The following is a 25,258-nucleotide window of genomic DNA, read 5'->3' on the forward strand; positions in this document are numbered from 1 at the left end:
ATGTTAAAGCCATTCCATGCATTGGGCTTCTGTCCCTCCCTGGCAATGGGCCGGGGAAGAGGGGCAGCTCAGTGCCTAATGGGGGCTTTCCACTGCCCGCAAGCACAGGTGGGGGATTAATTCCTGTCCCTTCTCCCGGCAGCGTGGAAAGGCGAGGGGTGAGGGGAAACATTCACAATCATATGGGTCTGTGAACAGCCGTTTATTGTACAGAGAAGCCCTAGCAGATGCAATTGGACTAAGGGGGTAGCTAGGCCACGAGGAAAAGTGCGATCCCTGAGGCGGTTCTGACTTGCGCCTTGATTCCTGGTAAGCTTCCAGCGTGGGTCACAGGCAGGTCTGACAAGCTTGCTTTCCCCTCCTCAATCTCTGGATTAATTCTTCGAGTGGAAAAAGGAAATGCCATGACCGATGATTTTTGCGCCTAAGCACACAAGGGGCCACCACCTGGTGACGCGAACGGGCTGTATGGGGGGAAACGAAGTATGTTAGCATCTCCACGGAGACCTACCTGGCTTCTAATGGTGTTCCACTTCATCATCTGCACCTTGCCAAATCTCTGAGGGCTGGTTTGGGGGGCGAGGGGAGAGGCCTATTCTAACATGCTTTGTGCAGCCCCTGCTGGGGAGCTGAGTTTGAGACTGGAGCTAGACCAAGAAGAGCTGGGAATGGCCAGGAAGGGATGGCTGGAATTCTACGTCCCGGGAGAAGCAACTGCCATAGCAGCTGGGGCTCTTGCTGGGCACTTGGGGAAAGGGCTCGCTTTCAGGAGGAAAGCTCTCTTGGCTGCTGGATGACACCACACTAATGGGGTCTGTGCTGGGGAGGAACCGGGATTCCCAGCTGGAGGGTTGATATTCTGGGGAAACGTTATGGGGATACAAATCATGTACTACTTTCTCTCCAGGCCTGAAACAAAGCTCATTGAATTCAGTGGAAAGACTCTCATGGACTTCACTTGATGTCTGGATGAGGCTCTATGGCTTAGACTGAGGGTTGACCCATCCCAGCTAAGGCAGATTCTATTGTGGGGAGACCGGGAAGCCAACATGGGACCTAATGTCTGTAGTGTGAGGTTAAGGGGATCTTCTGCTGAAATCCACACACTCATTTTGTTAGACCTGGCCGTGCAGCGACAAAGAGCCATCTCGGACATCCGCCTTCCCTGGGGTGTCTTGGTCCCAGGTAGGGGGAGGTGTTTGGCAGAGGTGTATTTTCAGGTGAATGTACCCAAAGCAGAAGGAGATGTCCCAGTGGCATTTTCACCCCGGGGAGATGCTGCCCCAGCCCCACTCGTTCAAGGTATAAGTTCTCCCCTCTCTCGCCCCCCAAATCATCTGGTTGGACAGCTCACCTGTGGAGGGGCGACGTCACAGGTGATTGCAAGGACAGGGCATGCTTCCTGGGTGAAGTGTCCTGAGCAGTCTCTGACCAGCTGCAAGGGAGGAAGAGGAGGAGACAAAAGCTTAGAGTCTGTCTAAACGGCAGTTGGGGCGGTATGGCTGCAGCTCACATAGGGATACCCCAGGTCACTTTGATCTAGGTAGATCTAGGGGAATCTGAGGGCTGGTCTCCACTGCAAATTTACAGCGGCGCAGCTACGTCTCTCGGGGTAACATCACATCCCTGAGAGATGTAGTTATGCCCACCTAGCCCTCTGTGCTGGGCCCTCTGTGCAAGAATTCTTCCCTCGCCCTAGCTGGGGCGGTGGATTATCGACAGCGACAGGAGAACCCTGCCCGTCACTGCTGTCCACACTGAAGCACTGCAGCAGCTCAGGGGCAGCCCTTCAGCAGTGCCACTGTAGTGTTGTAAGTGCAGACATCGCTTGAGTGCACCCTGGGATCACACGGGAGCCGCTAGCCAGAGCCACCCTGGCTGCTGCGGTTATTCGAGCTCGCTTTGATCTAGCTCAAGCCAAACCGGCTGGAGTCCGTGCCGCGATGGCACCTCCCGGCTGCAGCGTTGACGTACCTGATTTCCACAGGGGGGCTGAGGTCCGATCTACAGGTTCCTGGATGTCTGCTCTTAGATGCGGGGGGTTTCCATATGGAGAGAGGAGGGTCTTGTTTCTGCTCATCTGTTTGACTGGTTCTTGTGCGAAAATGGAAAGAAATAGAAAGGTGCTTCTCTCGGCTTGTAGCACATGGTGCAGTAACTCAAAACAGATCCGTTTAGCAGAAAAACCACCCTCCTCTTCTCTCCTGATGGAAACCACCCCACCACTCACATCTGGAAGCAGGTGTTCAGGCACGTGTGGATCAGACCTCACCCCTCCTGTCGCGCTAAATCACTGAATCTGTGTCTTGTCACTGTGGGGTGACCAGATGTCCTGATTTTATAGGGACAGTCCTGATAATTTGGGGCTTTTTCTTATATTGGCGCCTATTACCCCCCACCCCCGTCACGATTTTTCACACTTTCTATCTGGTCACCCTGTGTCACTGCCTTGTCCACTAGACCATGCAGCTGCTGTAGTTTGAGGTGAAATCTGGTCAGCAGCTGGCATTACTTACTGACTTCTTTCATATGTTTCTATTTGATCTTCCCTGGCTCTTTCCCTTTGTTCTGATATTCAGTCAGTCTGGGGACTGCTGAAGACATTCGGGGAAGTTAGGAAGTGTGGGTCTGTGTTGTGCTTTTTTTCCCCAGAGGTGCAGAGCACCCGTAGCTCATATTGACTTCGACTGGGGCTTCAAGTGGGCACTCGCCACCTCTGAAAGTCAAATGCTTAGTTAGGGGCCTAACAGTGAATGTCAGGTGCCTAACTTTGGGTGTCTGCATGCCTGAAGCTGAGCACCCCACAAATGGAGACGCCCAAAACGAAAGGCTGGTTTTGAAATTCTGGCTGTGAAATTGTTTGCCAAACCCTTGGGAATCTGCATCCCTCCCTTCACCTGAAACAAACACACATATATCCCAGAGGGCAGAGGTGGCAGAGAACCAGTACATCACTTGGTCCATTTCCCTGCCATTTGTTCTCTCCAGGAACTTTTTAACCCTCTGTCCTGCCCCATTTTCAGAATCTCTAGTTCCGGGGCTTCCATCTTTTGTCTTGGGTCACAGATATTTTTTCCCTGAACTTCAGCATAATTTTTCCCCCTGCTAGGGCTGGTGGGTTGACAGACCTGACTGAAGCTGAGAACAGATCTTTCTGAGTTGTGAGTATCACACTGGCATAGGTGCTGGAATAGGGGTACTGGGGGGGTTGCCGCTCCCCCTGGTTTGAAGTGGTTTTCATTATATGCAGGGGTTACACAGTTTGGTTCAATGGCTGTCAGAACCCTCACTATTCAAATTGTTCCAGCACCCCTGTTCACAGCACCCCTAAATTCATTGCTGGAACAAGCAAAAGAAACCTGCAGCTTCATTTACAGCAGTGAATCTGGCTCAGCAGGTTCTGTGATGATTCATTGGATCATTATAGTTCATAACATCACAATGTAAAGCCAAAGGCAGTGAAAGCCTGTCAGGTGTCCACTGTAACCCTCGGGGACTCAGTAGAGCTTGTTGCCCATCACAGCAGAGGTGCGCTAAACAAGAGAACATGGCAATATCTCCACCCCCAGAGCTGTTCCTTACCCCATTCTCTTTGAAGGCGCATTGCTCCACAGGGGCTTTGTCTGACGCTGAGCATGTGGTCTCCATGATGGTGAAGTTCAGCTGAAGAAAAGGAGTACTTGTGGCACCTTAGAGACTAACCAATTTATTTGAGCATAAGCTTTCGTGAGCTACAGCTCACTTCATCGGATGCATCTGAAGAGTATTCGATATGGTGCCCTGGGCCTAAGAGAAAACCAGTAAAGGAACAAGATAACCGTCTCATGGTGAGTAGCTTCACGCTGGGCTCAACCACTGCCTTTGTTCAGCAGCCGATGGCATGCACCAAATGCAGCCTGAGCCTTTGGGACCCAACCTTGGTGCCCTTAAACGAGCAGTCCCACTGAAACCCTGGGTATGAAGCAAGGTATCATGTGGCGGATGGAGGCAGAGGATAGCCTTGTGTCAATGTTCTGCAGTGAGCTTACTTGTGAGAATTTCCATAGTGGATCAGACCATTGAGCTACTCTGGTCTCCTGTCTCCAACATTGGTCAATACCAGATGCTTCGGAGGAAGGTATCAAAGTCCCCTACTGGACAATTACAGAATAACCTGCCATAGAGGAAAGGTGTCCATAACTTCCAGCAGGTAGTGGTTGGCTTAAACCTGAAACAGGAAAGTTTTGTACCCTTTATACAAATATACCCCAATTTATATAACTCCTGTTGTTCCTAGTCTCTATGTCAGTGTCTAATCCTTATCTCAGATGTGATGTGATAAATGCATATTGAAGCAATCCACTGGTATTCATTAGTGTGGGATGAATGTTGCATTTACTTGAGATGTAGCGCTGAGGATTTGGTAGGACAGAACTGCACCATTCAACCAGCTTTGAATATTTCAGTAATGCTGTATGTACAGTGTCTACCTGAGTGCAGTATGTCAGGCTAATCCTGTTCCACCAGCACCCCCACCACCATGACCAGCCATGGTTAACCCTTCTGAAATGCCTTTTTATTTCAGTGTCTGTTGTTTTGGGGATAGAAAGCAATCCCGGCTTCATTAATTCCTAATGAGCTGGGGTTTATTCCTGGCTGCTGGGTGACCTTGGGCAAGTCATTTCGCCTCTCTGTGCCTCAGTTTCCCCATCTGTAAAATGGGGATGATGCTACTGGCCTCCTTTGAGAGCTACTGATGCAAAGCGCTAGATAAGAGCTGGATATTCTTATTGAGGACAGGTTGATTAGTGGAGTGGGACCGGTTGCCCTTAGGAGGTTGCTGCTGAGTTGTAAATTTGGGGGAGTGTGAAGTCTCAAAGTTGACAGGGTCGTCACTGTTGTTAGCATCTAGCGGCCTCCTCTAAGATGGGGGGCCCATTGAGCTAATTCCTGTGCATGCATATAGTGAGAAACAAGCAGAGATTTCTGCCCCAAGGAGTTTATCATTTAACTACACAAGGCAGCCGAAGGATGGGACAGGCCCAAGGTCACACTGCAGGTCAGTGGCAGAGCCAGGTTGAGAATCCAGGGGCCCCCAGTTCCAATCCTGTGTTTCAGCCACTGGCCCACACCGCTTCTCAACGTTGTTAGAACAGCGAAAGACCAGCGGGTCTGATCCAACCCACACTGGAGTTTATTTCACGGGCTACAGAGCAGGCCCCAAGTGATCCGGGCGAGAGGGGATGAGGGCCCAGGGTCAGGGAGAATCATGTCTCACCGGGTCCCTGCCTGGGTTTCAAACAGCAGCTAGCGAAGGGAACCCTTCAGTACTCACCACTTCAGGCGGAGGGGTGGCTGTAAGGAGGCGGAAGGCGTATTTCACCGTCGGTCCTTGGTTGTAGAAGTCGATGGCCCAGGCGATGGCCTTCTCGTAGGGCTGAGGGGGCTGCACGGGGACTGCAGTGGCCAAGGTAAGCAGCAGCAGCAGCAGGTCCGCTCAGCAGCTCGCCATCCTTGGTCCTCTTTGTTTCAAGGTAAGGTGGGAGTGCAGTGCCTGGGCACTTTATATACATTGCCTCTTCAGCAGCCTTGTGCAAAGGGGGAATGATTGGCTTATTCATTCTGCGCGCAGCTCTTCCTCAAAGCTGTGGCTTTCCCCTTCTCCCACAGGAAAGCATTGTCAGCCAGCGAGCCGGTGCCTGCAAAGAGAGGGGCTTCGAAACCTTGCCGTGTATCTGTCAGTGCAATAAGGGGAGCAAAAAAAATCAACTGAGGGGACAAAACCCACTCCCCCATCCCACAGCTGCAACCAGAAAATGGACAGCCTCTCACAGTTTGAACAGCATCCATTACAAATAACGGGGTAAGACAGAAGAGCAGAGGTGACCGGCTTGTACTTGCTAATAGTCATTATTCTAATCACGGTCACTGACATTTATGAATAGCTGTCTGAGGACCTGTCTACACGACAGTTGCTGAAGTGGTGCCGTTGTAGGACCTTAGTATGGATGCTTCCCACATCGATGGAAGAGGGTTTTTCTGTCTAATTAATTAAACCATATCGGTGAGAGGTGGCAGCTATGTTGATGGAAGGATTCTTCCCTTCACCTAGCCACCTCTACACAGGGGGTGAGGCTGACCGAAGTACACCACTCAGGGCAAGGAATTGTTCGCAGCTCTGCGTGACGTAGCTAGGTTGCTCTAATTTTTAAGTGTAGACCAGGCCCAAGACAAAAAGACTGAATAACTGGTTTGCTGGGGATACCTAACTATCATAGAATCATAGAATATCAGGGTTGGAAGGGACCTCAGGAGGTCATCTAGTGACCAGCAAAGAAATCAGATCCCCAGTAGCCATTTAATTTAAATACCGGAGGCACCATCCTCTGGGGGATCCCACCATCCAGGGGGATCCTGGCTCTGTGGAGGGTTCTCTGTACAGGCCTGGGTCCTCTCTTGGGGAGGGGGTGGAATCCAAGTTGACTGGGAGGAGAGAGCAGGGATAGCTCTAATGGTGCCATCCTGCCAGTGGCCTACCCCAGAGTGGGGCTCCTATAAATTCCCCAGGTTTGGGGGCAGGCCCCACTGGTCTTCCCAGGGGAATCGTCATGGAGATTTCCTCAGAAAATGTCCCCTGACCCATGGCTTTTCACACAGGAGGGGCAACCTGGGCCCAGGTTAAGAGTAAGAGTGCGGTGATCTATCTGAAGATGGTAAGAGGGTATTTTGAATGCCTGGTGTTTCTATCGCAGCAGTTCAACAGCACCAACGGAAAACTTGCAGTGTCTTAGTGAGGCCCTGTTCTGGCAAGTTTTCAAGGGCTTTGGTGTGGTATGTAGCCAGGAAGCCTGGGCTGCCCAGTACTGAGCAGAGAGGAGATGGATTATCCGATTCAGAATTTTACTGGAAGCCTTCTAGCGATTTTCCAGCAGCCTTGGGTTATAGTTACAATCAGTGGATGGGAAATTGCCAGGTTCAGAGTAAGACACAGCATAGAGAAGGTTATGCACTCTTGTCACAGTTTCAGGGTAACTACACCTGTATCCCCCCCCCCCCCCCCCCCGACTCCATAGTCCACTCTAAGAATGCCCAGTCGGGTCTCAGCTATCACCTGTCTCTGGGCAGGGACCCTTGTCCTGCTCCCTTCTGAGCTGGGATTTTAAGTCTGCACAACTCCCTGCCTTATACTGTGGTATTCCCAGCAAGCCAGCCTGCCTACCAGCCAGTCCTGTGCTTTGCTGTCTCCGAGGGCTATGAACAGTGTGTTGCCAGCAGTTACAAGTTCAGTACTGGGCAAGCTACAAACAGTTACAGCTCTTCTAAGCAAGCATCTTTATTTGTGAGGCAAAAGCATTACAGAGAAAACAGATAATAAACAATAAACAGATGTAAACACACACTAACCCTACAAGGAGATGCCTATCAGTTTTATTGGGCCCTAATGGGCCAAAGTCTTTCCAATTCTTCTGCAAAGGTTGGGGCCTCCTTGAACAGAAGGTCCTGGTCGTTTGCTAGATCTTTGGCTGTTGGCCTCTGGAAAACCCAGTCTGAACCAGTATATGGAAGCCCCAGGGGATGTTTACAACCTACGTGATTCACTTTTATCACCCCGCACTGTTTTTGGTTCTTGGAGGAGTTGTTGGTAACCCTCCCCGGGAGTTGCATACAATACCTGGCCTACAGTGATACATAAATTTAAGACACGATGATTCGCAAACCCATTGTGTGGGGTTGCGATATCTATCACGGCTCTCACCTTAGCAATGAAAGGAAATTCCATTCCACTGCTGCACAATGGCACGGCATGTCTGTTTCTTTCCAGTGCTAACTAGTAAGGCAGTATTTTTTACATTCAGAAGAGCAAATAAATTCCTCTTTTGTCCATAGGATTCAGCCAAATTTGAGCTATTTTTGGTGGGGGTGTTAGGATATAGATAGTATCGGATAGGTGAGTGGCAGCCGGTAAGTCCCCCTCCCCAACAGTCCGCGCAGCTGCTTGGAGGGGGTATAGCGAATTCTCGTGATGGTAGTTGCGGGTTCTGGCAAGCCAGGGGAAAGGATTTGGATAAATGGATAAGGAAGAACCAGGGCCCATACCAGGTGCTGGGGTCAACCTGGGATGAGATTAAAAAGAAAATGGAGGAAGTGTTAGGGGACCCAGAGGGATGGGGGGTGGCTGAGGAGCCCACCCTCCTTGGTATATGGGTAGCGGAAGAAGGTCCCTGCACATGGGGACTAGATGCCTTCCAGGGAAAGGAGGCTCTTCAGTCTGCTTGTGAGAGGTTTGAAGTAAGGGCAGCATTATGGGAAGCTGCCAGGAATCTATCAAGTTTGGTGCTGCTTCAGCAAGGGCTGCTGGAGGGTTATAAATTTGTTAGGGGTAGTTAAAGATGATTTGGCACAACAGGGTTTAAAGTCAAAAGCAGAGTTAACAGACGACCTTTAGAGACTGGAGCTGGGACTTGGTCCTGGGGGAGTGGAGAGAAAGAAGGGGAAGAAAAAAAAAAGTTTCAAAGTGCAAAATGGCAGGGGGTTTGCAGGAGCAGGTAACAACTCCCACTCTTCTCCCAGAGCCAGGATGAGAACCTGGGGATAAGGGTTCCCGACTGTTTCAACCCAGGGAACCTACTCTTGGCTCAGAGCTAGCTATGTCCTTTTCTTCTTTTCCTTCTTCTTTTTCTCGGTTTACTTAATTTGCTGCAGGTAGCCTATACTTTAAACTGACCTGACAGGCTTAATTGGTTTCTTTCCATCTCTCCCCCTGCCTTTCCACACTTTTGTTTTTCTGAAGCTTTAATGGAGGGTACTTTGGATACTTATGTGAGCTGTTTTTGGTTATTTTGGACAAAGTATGACGGAGGTCTGCTGTATTCCACTGGAATTTTTGGAGTAAAAGATCCATGGGCATCCATGGAGACAAATGTTTTACTGCCTCTTTGAACAGTGTCACAGTAAAGACAGCACAGGTTAAGGCAGCTGTGTGGCAATAATTGTACTTGGTGGCTAAGTTGTTACAGACAAATTGCACTGCCTTAAAGAACTAAATGTAGGAGTAAGTGATTGAAAGAAGTGAGTTACAAATAGCTTTTGCAGGAATTGATAATACAGGGTTTGCAGGAAAGTAAACATTTGGGAGTTGTGGAAATGGTAAAAGGTAACTGTTGTGAAGATGTTAAAGAGTAACAGTTGTGGTGTTACAAGAAGGAAGTTTTTGTTTAATGATAAAATCCAGTTATATAAATGTAACTGTATGTGCAACTCTGTGCAGTCACATTGGATGGAAGCTTGGTAATTAAATTATCCAAGGGGGTCAGGTAGAGTGGCTACTACCACCACTATGTTTCTGACCCCAGAAGGCTTTACAGTTATTCTGAAGGAAAATGGGCCCTTTTCCCACAGAAATGGTCTATAAGGGACTGCTGCAGGCAGCAGGCGGAGAAATAATCTGATCAAAATTATTTGAGTATTGGGTAATGTAATCAAAATCACTAAAGGATGTAAGGGGTTTCTATTGGAACTTAACTTGGCTACCCCTGGTTGTGTCTAGTTGTACAAGATGGAAGTGTAATCGGGGTACAGTTGTGTAAAAAAGAGTAATCACAGTGCAAGGGATGTTAGGCAAAAACGAATTTTGTGTGTAGTACTAAAATCTGAAGCTGTCTGTCAGCTATTACCTGAGAATAAACTTAATGCTTGGTACAGCAGAGAAACTATTGCAAACATGGTCTGTTGTACAAGAGGGGAAACTGGGGTACACCACCTCATGAATTTCATAAATGACCAGTGAGTGGGGTAGTTCACTAGCCTGACTATAGAACAAAATAAGGACAGCCTGGAGGTAATACTTCTGTTTTTCCTGCAATTAGCAAGGAAATTTGTAAAATAAAGTGGTATTATTATTATTAAGCAATAATCTGTCCCCACCAGGGGGTGGAAATTGTTTCTTTTGTTTTTCAGACACTCTACAAGCAAGCTGGCACCAGCGGAAAAATAACCCACAATACCATGGATCTGTGTTTTGTGTTTGTCTGTGGTGTTTGTCTTGTTGCTAGCATTGTTGTGTTTTAATGAACAGAAAATCTCATGACATGGGTCGGGGATGGCTTCAAAAGGCTGACCCTGGGGGGGAGATGTGTATGGGAATGCAAAATGCTCAACTAGGAGGCCAACACCTGTGTAATAGCTACCGTGGTACCTGGAAATGGAATGGCAACTAAGGTGGTCCCCACAAGCCCTATGGAAATAATGAGAAGGGGAGGAGCTCACTGGGAATTAATGGGGGTGTGTGTAAAATAGTGTAAATCAATAGAAGATGTTTGGATGTGCCACTCTCCTATGACTATGGAGAAGCAGAATCAATGGCCTATGCAAGGGGTGGACAATTGGGTGTACTCTGTATAAGGTGTTTTGCTGGGAATGTACATATTACTGAGGGCACAATTACACCAGCCCATAACCAAACTACACCCATCTATACGCTGCTATCTGGACTTTGGTGCACAAATGGATCTGTGAATCTTATTGCTGTGAATAATCAAATCAGAGCATATGGCCTGATTCCATACCAAGTGGTTAAGCTGGTTTGGACAATATCCCAATATCCCAATATCTTATGACCAATATCCCAGTCTATTCCAGACCACGGTCCCATGTAACAACAGAATAGAGTTCCAGGCCCCCTTCCCATCTCATCTAGCCAGGAGACAAGGGGTATGGCTGCTTCCCACTGAACCCTGACTACTGAGCGGGAGTATTAAATGCTCTAGCATAGGGAACACAGATAAACCTGCGTGTTCCAGGTGTGTCGAATGCATATTGATGAAGAGCCAGTGCAGGATTAACGTGGGACACAGCCACATCCTGCTGCAGCGGGCGGGCCCATGGTGGGGGGAAGTGTCTGTGCGCTGCGGTAGCCCTAGGTTACAAGCCCCAGCTATTGAATCATCCCTATTAGAGGACCTGGGTTTTCCTGGAAGATCTCCCATCCAGGTCCTCTCTAATCTCCTTGCTACGTAGCTTCTGACCCATAACGCATGCAGCTCACAGGGCAACAAAAACTGCTTTGGAGTAATTAATGGCATATTCTGTTAATATCCCCTTGCTTCCTATCAGATTCCCTCCTCCTGACCTAAACACCAATGGGATTTTATTTTGTTTCCTGTTTGTTTGAATGGCCTGGGTACATGGCTCATGTATCTTTTGGAGTTTAAATAACGCAGATTTTGCTGGTGCCTGCTACAGCTGACTTAATTCATATTTTTGGTACCGAGTATTGTCTTAGACACTCAGAGCTTATCTGCTTCAGTGTTGGGAATAGAGCTGGGTGAAATTTTTGTGACACTTTATTTGCCAGCGTCCTAGAACCAGGGCTCTGGCCTCAGCGCAGAAGTCTACACAGCAGTGAAGCAGACCCCTGGCCTGAGTCCTGCGAGCCCAAGTCAGCTGGCATGGGCCAGCTGCAGAGTCTGATTGGTCTGTAGACATACCCTTAATTACCAAGTCTGTGATGTGGTGCAGTGTCATTAACAGCAGCTGGCTTCTATTTCACCTCCCATTACTCCAGCTAATGTTGTTCATGATAGCAGAATGAAATCAATCTTGGGATAATGCACGTGGTATTGGAAAATAGGTAATCTCACAAATGCACTGTATGCTCTTGGTCGTCCCTCTTAAATTAGCAAAAACAACGAGGAGTCCTTGTGGCACCTCAGAGACTGACAAATGTATTTGTTTATTTATCTGTTAGTCTCTGAGGTGCCACAAGGACTCCTCGTTGTTTTTTCTGAGACAGACTAACACGGCTTGTTACTCTGAAAAATGGCCCACCTTGATTATCACTACAAAAGGTTTCCCCCCTCCCTCTGCTCTCCTGCTGGTAATAGCTCACCTCACCTGATCACTCTGGTTACAGTGTGTATGGTAACACCCATTGTTTCATATTCTCTATGTATATAAATCTCCCCACTGTATTTTCCACTGCATGCATCCAGTGAAGTGAGCTGTAGCTCACAAAAGCTTATGCTCAAATACATTGGTTAGTCTCTAAGGTGCCACAAGTACTCCTCTTCTTTTTACTCTGAAAATTGTCTCTTAAATTAGTTTTTCCAGCTTGAGTTCAGTACAGTGTTTGCTTCTGAATTTGTCAAATGTGTTACCCATTGTCTGGTGATAGCCGCTTTCTACTGTCATCTGTAGAGAGTTCTCTTTTATTAATGTCAGTTGAGATAATGAAAGAGGGTGGTACGGTTTTCCCTCCGTTTATTTGGCAGTTGGCTAGAATTCCTCTCTGTTCCTTCTTCTGACATTCTGTAATTATATTGACAACCGATTGCTTTAGAAATAACCTTGCAACACTATTGCAGAGGAGTAGTTGTGTAAAAACACTAGACTTACTGTTGACCACCCTACTGGTAAAGGCCCACGGGCTTTTGTAATCTGGCTCCTTTTAATACTTCTTGGAAAAACCCCTCACTGTTGCTCTTTCCATCTCGGATAGTTCAGTCCTTTTTCCTGGCATGCCCACGACTCCTGTCCGAGGTTGCAAAGTTAAACCCCATTCTGCGCCTGATTCTCCTCTCACTTGTGCTGATGTGAATCAGGAGTTAACTCTGTTGGAGTCTGGGAAGAAAGTGGTGTTTAAGGTCAAGAAGAAAATTCCTTTCTGGCCCGTTTATTCCATAATTGCTTATTCTTGTAACTTTCTCTGAAACACCTGGCACTGCCTTAGACAGGATACCAGAGATGGTTCATTGGTTTGAGCCCATGTGGCAATTCCTATGTTGCTATAAATGAGCAGAGAACCATGGTTTCTGCGTGTCAGCATCCATACACTGCAGTTTGCTTTCTGACATAACATAGTTGCCTCCTTTTTAAATTTTGACCTATTTTGTTGTATGAAGGGCTTTTGGCCAGTAGTGTGCACTGATGCAAAGTGAAGCACGGGCTAAATCTTGCCCCTTCCCTCTTCGAACTAGCGCAAGGAATGCAGAGGGCTTAGGGGATGTTGTGTCCTGGAGGACATCTTGCCATCCCTCTGTGCACAACATGATATAGGGAATCCTGCCTACCTATGCAAGAAAGCACGGGCCTCTGTGCCCCGAGGGGTACGTCTACTCTGCACACGCTTTATGGCGGCATGTAGAATGCATACACTGCGTGCCACCCTGGCATGGCTATAAACAGCGGTGTAGACGGTGAGGCACTTCTTAGGCGAGTAGAGTAACGACCAGCCAAAACCTTAGGGTCTGTACCCTACATCAGAGGGTCTCAACCTTCTTCTTTCAGAGGCCTCCGCAACATGCTATAAAAACTCCACCGCCCACCTGTGCCACAGTAGCTGGCTTTCTGCATATAAAAGCCAGGGCTGGCGTTAGGGGGCAGCAAGCAGGGCAATGGCCTGGGGCCCCATGCCACAGGGGCCCCCACGAAGCTACATTGCTCAGGCTTCGGCTTCAGCCCCGGGTGGTGAGGCTCAGGGGCCTGGGCTTCAGCCCCATGCGATGGGGCTTCGGCTTTCTGCCCTGGGCCCCAGCGAGTCTAATGCTGGCCCTGCTTGGAGCCCCCCTGAAACCTGCACGAGGCCCCTAGGGGCCCCCGGACCCCTGGTTGAGAACCACTGCCCTGCATGGCTATCCACACGCCCACGCGGTTCCTCCCATGTCTACACTGCTATTTTTAGTAGTGTAGGGTCCTTGCTGCAGGAAAAGGCTCCGGTAGGGGGGAAAGGCTCTGGCAGCTCACCCTTGCCAGAGCCTTTCAGAGATTCTAGGGCCAGAAGGGACCATTGTGATCATCTTGTCTGACCTCCTGTATAGCACAGGCCACAGAACTTCACCCAAACAATTCCTAGAGCAGAGCTTTTAGCAATACATCCAGTCTTGGTCTGGTGAAAGAGAATAAGGAATTGTTATTTACCCCTGCACGTAACACAGTAACCAGGGGGCACTCAATGAAATTAATAGGCAGCAGGTTTAAAATGAACACAAAGAAGTACTTCTTCACACAGCGCACAGTTAACCTGTGGAACTCATTGCCAAGAGATGTTGTGAAAGCAAAAGTATAACTGGGTTACAAAAAGAACTAGATAAGTTCATGGAGGACAGGTCCACCAATGGCTAGTAGTCATGATAGTCAGGGGCACAGCTCCATGTTCCACATGTCCCTAAGCCTCCAACTGCCAGAAGCTGGGACTGGACAACAGGGGATGAATCACTTGAAATGTTCTGTTCATGCCCTCTGAAGCACCTGGCATTGGCCACTGTCGGAAGACAGGATACTGGGCTAGATGGACACAGTATGGCTGTTCTTATGTTCTTACATTGATTTAAAAATGGTCTGGGATGCAGAATCCACCACAACCCTTGGTAAATTGTTCCAATGGTTAATTAATCTCACTCTGAAAAATTCTTGCCTTATTTCCAGTCTGAATTTGTCTAGCTTCATCTTCCAGTCTTCGGATAATGTTACACCTCTCTCTGCTAGACTGAAGAGACAGTTATTAAATATTCATTCCCCATGTAGGTACTTATAGCCTGGAATCAAGTCACTCCTAAACTTTCTTTTTGTTAAGCTAAATAAATGGAGCTCCTTGAGTCTGTCACTATAAGGCAGGCTTTCTATTCCTTTAATCATTCGTGAGGCAATTCTCTGAACCCTCCCTAATTTATCAACATCCTTCTTGAATTGTGCACCCCAGAATTTGACACGGGATTCCAGCCGTGGTCACACCAGTGCCAAATACAGAGGCAAAATAATCTCTCTACTCCCCGAGATTCCCCTGTTTCTGCATCCCAGGATCGCATTAGCTCTTTGGGACACAGCGTCTGTGACAAAGTCAGACCCGACAGTTCTGGAAGGGTGCTTGAAGGCTTGTACATCGGCCTTAGAATGGTTAAAACCCTCTTTCCTATAAGCCCTCAAGTTAATTATGGATTCCTGGGACTACCTGTGACCTTTAAAAACCTCTTCCAGTAAGAGAAAAATGGAAGGAGGAATGTGAAGCAAGCAGCAGAAGGGTGGTGTGCAGTGAAGGGGAAAGGCTTTCTCCTAGGTAAGGAGCTGTTTTTCCCCGACAAGAGGAAATCTTGTGTTTATTTTTGTTTGGCGGAGGGGGGGCCTTGGTTCCCAGCATAGCTGGGCCTGGAGTGGATTAGAAAGATTGGCTGGCAATTGGTAGCAGTGCCCAGAAACTGGCTGCTTCTCTGACCACACAGAATACCTGCTGCTGCCCCAAGCACCCGTGGTTTCCTGGTTCCTGGAAGGGAAAGCAGCTTTATTCATTCCCTGTATAAACCCAGCGTTTATACCTGACTGAAGGGGGGGACGCTGGGCAGGAGCCTTGTCCTTCTGGCCAGTGCAATGTGTGGTCTTCACAGCAAAGAGAAACTGAAGGAAAGAAGAAAATTAGGGATGGAGGGGGAGTAGAAAGGGAGGGTGGTTTTGTGGCTAAGGCAGTGGATCAGGAGACCTGGGTGCAGTTCCCATCTCGGCTACAGACTCCTTGTGTGACCTCGAGAAAGTCACTTAGTTGCTCCGTGCCTCAGTTTTCCCTCTGTAAAATGAAAATAACACTTCATTTCTTACCCTCCCCCCCCCCACGTTGTCTGCCTGGACTGTTCATTCTTTAGGGCACGGACTATGTTGTACTAGCAGACTTGAGCCCAATCTTGGCTGGGGCCTCCAAGAGCTGCTGTGACAAACCATACCATTCCTGGCACATCCGCGCTCTGCACGGAGGCGGTGGAAGGTGGAAGAATCTAACCAAAAGGGAGGGGGCAGGGAGAGATGAAAACAAGGAGGAAAGAGATGGGCAAAAATATAAAGTGTGAGGGAGAATCATAGAATCATAGAATATCAGGGTTGGAAGGGACCTCAAGAGGTCATTTAGTCCAACCCTCTGCTCAAAGCAGGACCAATCCCCAACTAAATTATCCCAGCCAGGGCTTTGTCAAGCCTGACCTTAAAAACTTCTAGGGAAGGAGATTCCACCACCTCCCTAGGTAACACATTCCAGTGTTTCACCACCCTCATAGTAAAAAAGTTTTTCCTAATATCCAACCTAAATCTCCCCCACTGCAACTTGAGACCATTACTCCTTTTTCTGTCATCTGCTACCACTGAGAATCGTCTAGATCCATCCTCTTTGGAACCCCCTTTCAGGCAGTTGAAAACAGCTATCAAATCCCCCCTCATTCTTCTCTTCTGTAGACTAAACAATCCCAGTTCCCTCAGCCTCTCCTCATAAGTCATGTGTTCCAGTCCCCTAATCATTTTTGTTGCCCTCCGTTGGACTCTATCCAATTTTTCCACATCCTTCTTGTAGTGTGGGGCCCAAAACTGGACACAGTACTCCAGATGAGGCCTCACCAATGTCGAATAGAGGAGAATGATCATGTCCCTCGATCTGCTGGCAATGCCCCTAATTATACATCCCAAAATGCCATTGGCCTTCTTGGCAACAAGGGCACACTGTTGACTTATATCCAGCTTCTTGTCCACTGTAACCCCTAGGTCCTTTTCTGCCGAACTGCTGCCTAGCCATTCGGTCCCTAGTCTGAAGCGGTGCATGGGATTCTTCCATCCTAAGTGCAGGACTCTGCACTTGTCCTTGTGAGTGTGTCTTGGGGTAGCGGGAAATTTCACCTCCTACCAGACACAAATAAACCTATCCCCGCTTTGTGGTCACTGTTGAGTGTTCCCACGGGAATAGCTCCATCGACGGCGGTTCGGGCTGATGGTCTGTCGTGGAGGCGAAGAAAGTCCTGGATAGCGTCACTTTCCTGTTTGTCCATTAATTAATTTTTTTTTTTGGCATCCGTGACTCACTCCGCAGCAGCAGCTCCTGCAGCTCCTTTCCTGCGGGGCTGGGTCCAGCAGCCCTCTCCAGGTGTGGTGACCAGGTTTGGCTCAGCTGCCCCTCCGTCCTGACCACGCAGGAGGGAGGCCAGCCAAACCTGCCAGCGCTGCAATCCAGTACACCAGGTTACAAGGCCTGGAGTGAGCTGCTGCCCAGGGGGAGTGAGGGATGGGCTCGCTTCAATGGCGTTGCTCCTCGTTTACACCTCGGCAAGTGTGAGGGGAATGAGGCCCTAGGTGTGTGTAATGAAAATGCCGCCACCGAACGGGTAACCGAACGTTGTAACAGCTCAGTATTCAAATACCCCGTGTGCCTTCCCACCTGCAGTATTTCTCCTAGAGCCTCAGCCTGAGGGTCCCAAACCACAGCGGGCGGCTCTTCAAGGTGGTGCCTGTGGCCCTTGGCAGCACATAATAGTAAAAAGCAGTGTGATTTCATTATTAACCAACCAGGAGGCTTTTCCTATGTTGTTAACCAACTGTAGTTGATCTAATAATAATCCTTGGTCAGTCCTTTTGCTGTGAGACTAATATATAAACTAAGTGTTTCCCCGTCATCCTCTTTAAATAGGAATATAGCGCGCTATAATGGAGTCACAAACCTGTGGCTCTTTTGGGTAATGTTGCTCGGTAATTTGGCTCCTGAGGTCTGAGTAGCTCTGCTCTAGGGGAACAGAGGAGGAGAGTGAGCTGTTCTGAATGGCACCTCTTGTGTTGTTGCATAACACTAAAATGTGTTTCCTTCCCTTTTTTTGGTAGCAAGGGAGATTGGCTGTAAAGGGGCAGGTCATGGGTAAGCCCCTGCAAGGAGAGGAGCAGAGAAACTGAAGCGCATCTTTACAAGGGGTGCGGTGCTCCCTGTTCGACACCGGCTGCCTTAAGCAGGGCCCTGCAGATGGTGAGGGAGGTCCTGTGTCTGTAACACGTTCGCTCCCAAATGCAGGCGTGCATCGCGGCGCTGCCCTGAATTAATGCTGGGGGGGTAGTTATCTGTCTAGCCTCATCACTGTAACATCTGAGCGCATCACCATCATTAACAGCATGATCATCACAGCACTCCAGCAAGGCAGGGCAGTGTCCTCCTTGCTTTACAGGTGGGGAACTGAGGCAGGGCTAGATTAATTGACTTGCCGTGGAACCCTGGCTTCCCAAGGGCTAGGCCAGCACCTTGTCCACTGGACCACCCTCCAGCACAGCTCCTCCTTACTGCTCCTCTTCAGTGTGGCAGTCCCATGGACTTGTTACAGGCAGATGGACTGGGCTCATGGCAGCTTGCACGTGCTAAGAACGCCTCTCAATCGCAGCAAGGGCAAGGGGGTCAATAGAGGCAGTAGGATGCCTGGCTTCTTGTAATGATACATCTCAGCCTCTTGAATGTGCAGCTTTGGGGACGGGTCTAACAGTCCCTCTCTGTAGTTCACTTCCCTGCCAGCTGACTGCTTCACCAATCCCAGTGCCCATCCCTCTGCTCCGCTCCTGATACACCCATCCCTTTGTGTGCTCTGCTCCCAAGCCAGCTCTGTGGGCCACACATCCCGCTTGACAGCTGTTTTATTTGCAGAGGATGTATTTATAGGAGGGGATGGGTCACTGTGCACTCATGCTGTCTCTTTTCTTTCTCTTCCTGTGCAAGGGGGGAGCTGGGGACGGGGGTGGAGTTCTCTCATGCCCTGTGTTGCTGATGCAGAATGCAGCAGGGAGCTACTCCCCGTATGGTCATTTGGGGAGGGATTGCTAGGGGTATTATAAACCTGGCCGGCATTCGGTTGTTTAGGATGCAGATGACACCACGTATTGGGTGGGACCTGCGGGTGGGGCAAGCCCTGGCTGCCACATCTGGGTCACTCTCATCCTCCTGGACTGAATTAATAGCTGCGCATGCAGGTCACCCCTAGTCCCCCATCAGCCCTTGGTACTTGGCTTTGTTCAGTTGCTCTCCCAGTCTGGTGTTCTCCTAGTCGAAGTGCCAGGTGATAAACCCGTTATGTGCATTGAGTTTCTGAGCTGGAGTATTACCCTTAGAAAGGGTGGGGACTAGAGCATGACATCTCCTCACCGGGACCTTCCATTGGCTAATAGCACAGTCAGGTGACTCACGGGTCACGTTTCCCGGCCCCTTCACGTGACACAAAGGAGAGGCATGGAGGAGAGCTGGGATGTAAAGAGAACGCGAGTGACATACAACCCACTGAAAATGACCATTTATTGTATTGAGACTCGAAGGGACAGGATCGAGGCAGATGCACAGCTCAGACACAGTAGTTGCTGTGGGGATGTTTGTGCCTTTCTCCCTGTTCTGCCTTAGAATCTCATTCGTCCCCCAAGTGTGATGCGGGAGTGGCGGAGAACACGGCCGAGCTGCTTCCTCACTTTTTTGAAAAATCTTCCAAACCTGGACCGCCGGACACGAGTAGGCTAGAGAGAGAGAAGCACATTCGTAAGGGGTTCCAGGGAGACAGGGAGCCACTCTACCTGATGCTCAGAGAACTCCACTCCTCTGTCTGGCACTTATGATCTAGTGGGGAGGGAATGTCGTTAGGTGCCGCTGGGTTCTCCTTTAAGAACAGCACCGGCCCATCCCTACTTGCTTTGCACTGCCCTAAGAGGGAGCTCTTGAGTTTCAAGGGCGATTTTTCACCCCTGATCCTGGGGCCAGGAAGAGCTGGGGGCCCGGAGGAGATGATACTTGCACACCGGGATGTGGGGGGAAAACCCTGCCATTGCACTCACACCTTTGGGGAACAGAGCAACCTTAGCGCGCAGGCCAGATCCTCAGCTGGTGTAAATCGTGGCAGCTCTGTTGAGTTCCGTAGAGTTTTGCCCCTTCATGCCAGCTGAGGTCTGACTCTGCGTGTGACTCCTGCCCTCTTGACTGGGAGAGGGCAATGTGTTATGTGCACTATAAGGGATGGGGAGTGTCAGGGCTGATGTTCTGGAGAAGAACTTTCATAGTGGCCCAAAGGTAAAGATCCAGACACTGCAGCTGCTCTCCACCTCTCTGTGAAGGGCCCTGCTAGGTGGCGAGGGAAGAACCTTGCTGGGGCTGTTGAATGAGAATGGGGACATCCCCTGCTGTAATCGGGGTCTTCATCCCATAATGTTCCCAAAGTCACTAGCCCATCAGGCTCACCTAGAAGCAGGTGGCCTAGAGGGACCCAAGTCCCCCCCTTTCCTGCCCACCTCAGTCCCATGTGAACTCCATAGATCCTAGCATGGCACCTTTCTTTGGTGCATGTGGATCTGTTTGTCCAATGGGAATATGCCCCGAGCTGATGCCGTGTGGAATCCCTGGCCAGGAACCCAGGTGGATAAGGCTGCCCTGACTCTGCCAGGCCCCTACGATGGCCATGCAGGTCCCTCAGCAGATCACCTGAGTGTAAACCTTCCTTACCTCCTCAGCCACTGTGTCACAGGTGATCAGGATGGTGGCCAGCTGCTGCTCAGGGAAGATGTAACCTGAACAGTCTCTCACCAGCTGCCAGGGAGTAAAGGTGATAAGAGCTCAGAAAAGGCAGGGAAGAGGTCAAGGGTCAGTTTATTAATCTCTGCAGCCCTGGCGTTGGGAGCAGACCTTGCGCCTCGGGGTGGGTCTGCTGAGGTATAGACTGATCTCCCTGGGGCAGGGACCACCCCACCCCCCTCTGAAATGTCTGGAAATCAGCCAGCACATGGTGGCCAGCCGTCTCCTGTAGGGGAGTGCGCCTTGACGATAGCACATGCCAGGAAGTGGAACTAGCTCCACAGAGTTCAGATAGTTTGGTCTCTGAGAAGCTGCAGCAAAGTTCTGTTTGTTGGTACCTCCTGGGCTGTGTCCCTATTAGTTGTCTCCTGGTCTGGTGCTTAACTAGGGACGTTACAACATGGGCATGATAACTCTGCTGAAAGGTGCTCATGGCTCCTCATCCCAGGGGTCTTGCATGCAAAAGTGCTCAGGGAACCAACAGCAGGAGTAACCCAGGCTCTTGTGGTGCAAAACAGCTGGATTGACTGCAGAGAGTGGGTGGCTGACAACCAGAGCAGCCCATGCGGCCAAAGGAAGGGCGTGGAGCTACAACCAGGGGGGTTTGCTAACTTCCAAACGCAGGGCCTGGAACAGGGCCTGGAACAGTGCTAAGCGGTTGGGGGGAGCCCGGGAGACTAGGCGAGAAGCCAGAGCAAACAGGCCGGGACGGGGCAGCTGCCCTATCTGATCTGGCATTTCTGCCACAAGGAGTGGCCTCCATGCGGTTTTGTTCCTACTGCTGTTTAGGGGCCCAGGAACTTGGGTATGTTTTGTAAACAGAGTAGAAAATAGCCAGCCTCTGCAGCCCCGATTTCTCACCCAAACCACCCAGCAAGGCCCTGACTGCTTGGCTGAAGGAGCAACAAGAGCGATCATGCAGCTCCCACCAGCCTGCTCTGTGGCTGGATAAGGGGAGCTGCTCACATTCACGGGGCTAGGGGCCATCTGCAGGGGGAGTGTTCTACCACAGAGGAGCAGAAATAACTCTGTCACCCCTTTCCCTCTCCAGCATGTCCAGCACATTCTGGCCAGCTCCAGACCACTGCTTCATTAGGCTTTCCCCCTCTTTAACCCCTTTTTTTCCCTCTGAAAAGCACCATTCCCTTCTCTCTGATTTCGTCTCTCTTCAGTTCACTCCATGCTCTTGCTTCTGCTGTCTCTGCCCCCTTCTGCTACCGTGTTCTCTGTCTCTTGGCCTCGTGTTTCCCACGTGGTCCATTGTCTCTGCCCCCATCTGGAATAAATCTTGGTATAGCTACAGCCCTCTACTTTTAGGAAGGAATGTGAATATTAGTATCCCCACATCACAGATGGAGAAACTGAGGCACGGTGTTTTTGAGGGACTTGGCCACGGCCGCGGAGTGGGTCAGTGGCCGATCAGAGGAGTTTCTTGCTCTCAGTTCTAACCTTAGCTCACTAGATCATATTGTTTTTCCTGCTGCTGAGCTGTTGTCCCCACCTGTGGGCACAGAGAGACTGGGCAGCAGGCCGAGTATCACTGGTTGCAATCGAGTAACAGCTCCTTACAACTTTCTGCTCTGCAATTGCGTCCCCTCTCTGTGCCTCAGTTTACCCACCTGCAAATGAGGATTATAATACTGACCTGCCTCGCAGGGAAATTACTAGATTTTGAGGCCACAATGTGATCATCTAATCCGACCTCTTGCAGGCTAGAGAATTTCACCCAGTGATCGCTGCATCAGACCCAGTAACCCAGGGTTAAACTAAAGCAGACCTTTGAGAAAGAGACATCTAGTTTTGATATAAAGACACCAAGTGCTGGAGGGCCCACCGCTTGGGAAGTGGTTCCAATGGTTAATTGCCCTCATCATTAGGAATAATTCATTAATATTTGTGAACTGATTTGGCAGCTCTGGATGGGGAGAATGCAACATATTATATGTTGAATCTGTTAGACTTCAATATAGTATGTGTAACATAGTGCATTTAACAGTCTGTCATGTTATATTTGCTACTTATCAGAAACATTACTCTATAGATAGGTGCCATTTGGATAAATTAATGTTACTCTGAAAATTGTCACTCTCCCCCCCAGCCCCACATAAAATGTCAACAGAAATTTTTTCATGCACTGCACTGACCAATCCATTGGAAAGTACCATTCTGTGTTATTTGTACCTGGAGTGAGTGCATGGGCTTTGGGTGGGGGACCTCGCTGAGATAATGTTCCTTATATAAGGTCTGAAGAACCTTGACTGAGCTGATCGGTGATCTGCAGAATTTTTTAAATCAGATTGAAGCAATGAATTCATAGGGAAGCAGCTTGGCCGAGTGGACAGGGCACTGGGCTGGGAATCAGGAGACCAGGACTTTATTCCTGGCACTGCTGCATGAACTTGGACAAGTCAAGTCACTTCGTGTGTTTCACCTCCCGCTCTTTGCTTAGACCGTAAGTTCTTTGGAGCAGGGACAGATTCTCACTGTGTGTGTGTGTACAGTGCCTAGCACAACGCAGCCCTGCTGTTGGTTGGGGTTTCTAAATTCAAATGTAATGTAAATAGTAATAAACATGCACAATTTTCCATATAGCATGTGATCCCTTACCCCATCCTCTTTGAAGTCACACTGCTCCGTGACAGCTTTCTCCGACACTGGACACACAGTCTCTTTAATGAGGAAGTTCAGCTCTTGAGTGCTTTGAGAATTTTCGTCCTAAGATATTAAATGAAAAGACAGATATCTATGATATAAAAGAACAAAACAAAGTCTTTTGGGGGAGCAGCAATGTTCCAGACCCCACTGTTGTGCTTGTCCAGCAGCTGCAATTCACCAGCAGGATGGGCTTGATCCCAAGGCCCCTGAAGTCACTGGGAGTCTGTTGATTTCCTTGGGCTTTGGATCAGGCCTGATGTCCAGTAGCTCAGCACCAGCCTTCAGCCACTCAACAGAAACTACAACCTGGTGTCAGCACTTTTTTTCTAGTGAGTTTGAAACAACAGGGCCTGATCTTGCATGTATGGAAATCAGTAGTAGCCAAGGGCTTTTGTCTGCACCTTGCTGGAGGTGCTTAATGCCCAAGAAGATGATTGGACCCCTGTTTGAGTTGGCCTGAGTATGCAGAAGCCCAGAGTGGTCCATGATTTCAGTCAGCAGCTAATACACATCTGGGCTCCGAAGTAATTCATTAGAATTTAAGGCCAAAAGGGACCATTTGATCATCTAGTCTGACCTCCTGATTATTCCCTGGGTACTTACCCATCCAGGCTGAGGATCTGCCTCTAGGAGTCGGAAGAGAGAGTCTCCAGGTGCCTTCTGGTTGTAGAGGTCAACAGCATGGGAAACTGCCACTTCGTAGCTCCGTGTCTGTGGAAGAGGTGATGTGGTGGTTGCTACGGCCACCCCGAGCATCATTAGGACTCCCCAGCCTCTCTCCATCCTTGGTCCCAGGCTTTTCAGCATGAGGTGGAAATGCAGCCCTGTGGCTCCAGGGCAACCCTTTTATGCACTGCCTCCTCTGGTACCTCAGGTAAAGTGGATGGTGACTGATTGGCTACTTACTTGGGTTTTCCCAAAGGCTGCAACCTTCCCTTGCACTTACAGGAAATTGCAACTGGCCAGAGCCGCTAGGGCATGCAAAACAGGGGAGCTCAGCTAGAACAATGGGTCCAGGGGATTTGCTTTATTGCTCAAATCCTGGCTGGATTAGCACACACACATGCTGGGAGGAGGATGGGGAAGGGAGATGCCACTGGCAGAAGAAAAGATGAAGCAATCGTCTCTTATTTCCCAAATTACAGTTCAGGGCTTCACATTCAGCAGGGTTCTCAGTAACACACAGGCCCAGGTGACAGACTCAGGATATTTTTACTGCTGATGCCAGCCTGGTATAACCAAGCAGAATTTACGCTTTCCTATTTACATGTGCCGTTAGGTCCAGAAGTCTCCCGCTGCCTGTGAAAGGCAGCATGGCTTTTAACTGTCTGGCCTCAAACAGCACTTGAAGAGCCAGATGCTGAGCTGGTGTAAATTAGTGTAGTTCCATTGACATCAGCTGGGTGTCTGGCCCAGGACATTTGGTGCTTTTCCTGTTCAAAGCCCTTTACAAATATGAATTGGATTGAAACATAAGATGCTCTCACAAAGTGCTGGAGGAGTTCGTTTAGAGATGTGACAGGTGTAGGGTGGCCAGACAGCAAATGTGAAAAATCGGGACGGGGGTGGGGGTAATAGGAGCCTATATAAGAAAAAGACCCAAAAATTGGGACTGTCCCTATAAAATCGGGACGTCATCTCACTCTAGATGGGTAGACTTCAAGGGCAGTGGTATGTGAACGTAACGCCTTGTGTGAAGCCTGTTGAACTGAAGGGGAGTCTTTCCATTGACCGTGGGTTTTGAATCAGGCCGCTAGATCCGAAGGTAGCTAACATGTGAGATAAACTTGTTTATTCTGCTCAGTCACATGCTTTCTCTGCCGGGAATCTTGTCTGCTGCAGGGGATGCCAAAATTTTGTCTGCCAACTGTCTCTTCGGTATAAAAATCTCCTGCTTGGCATATGTTGCTTCTGATAATACCCTGTTACGCCTGACTACCAACACTGATGGCTTCGGCAGGCATTCTGTCACCTTGAGGACCACCTTAGCGACCGGCATCCTGAGCAAAGGGCTGGTCTAGGTACCTGTGACGATAGTGCTAAAGCGGGACGTAAGTGGGGCCCAGTGCTGGTCCTCTGGACCGGGGTGAATTTCCCCCTATGAATATTTCGCTCGCCCCTCGGATTTGCTGCCTCAGAGCAGGTTCAACGCTGCCGCTCATGCTGAGCCAGCTCCCCCTCTGCTTCTGCAGTCCCTGCTCCAGGTTTGAAAGACACCTTAAGAAGCCTTGTCAGTGTGCAAAGAACTGAAATTGTGATTTCTCCAGGCTGTTGCCAATACTAGGGTCCAATCCTGACTCCTAGATTCAT

The 25,258-nt window shown here is 49.4% G+C and overlaps 1 protein-coding gene and 1 pseudogene across 1 annotated transcript; both read right to left on the reverse strand.

The window, feature by feature from the left end:
- Positions 1 to 250: 250 nt before the first annotated feature.
- On the reverse strand, positions 251 to 5,491 carry LOC140907886 (cathelicidin-2-like; annotated as a pseudogene).
- Positions 5,492 to 19,023: 13,532 nt separating this feature from the next.
- LOC140907887 (cathelicidin-2) lies at positions 19,024 to 23,786 on the reverse strand. The gene is made up of 4 exons (XM_073334882.2): positions 23,552 to 23,786; positions 22,901 to 23,008; positions 20,225 to 20,308; positions 19,024 to 19,248 (listed from the first exon to the last, which is right to left on the reverse strand). Exons 1-4 carry the CDS (start codon positions 23,753 to 23,755, stop codon positions 19,135 to 19,137), a joined length of 510 nt encoding a protein of 169 aa, XP_073190983.1. The 5' UTR covers positions 23,756 to 23,786; the 3' UTR covers positions 19,024 to 19,134.
- Positions 23,787 to 25,258: the final 1,472 nt, after the last annotated feature.

The sequence above is a fragment of the Lepidochelys kempii genome, chromosome 2 (assembly GCF_965140285.1).
Source record: "Lepidochelys kempii isolate rLepKem1 chromosome 2, rLepKem1.hap1, whole genome shotgun sequence".
NCBI classification, from domain to species: Eukaryota; Metazoa; Chordata; order Testudines; family Cheloniidae; genus Lepidochelys; species Lepidochelys kempii.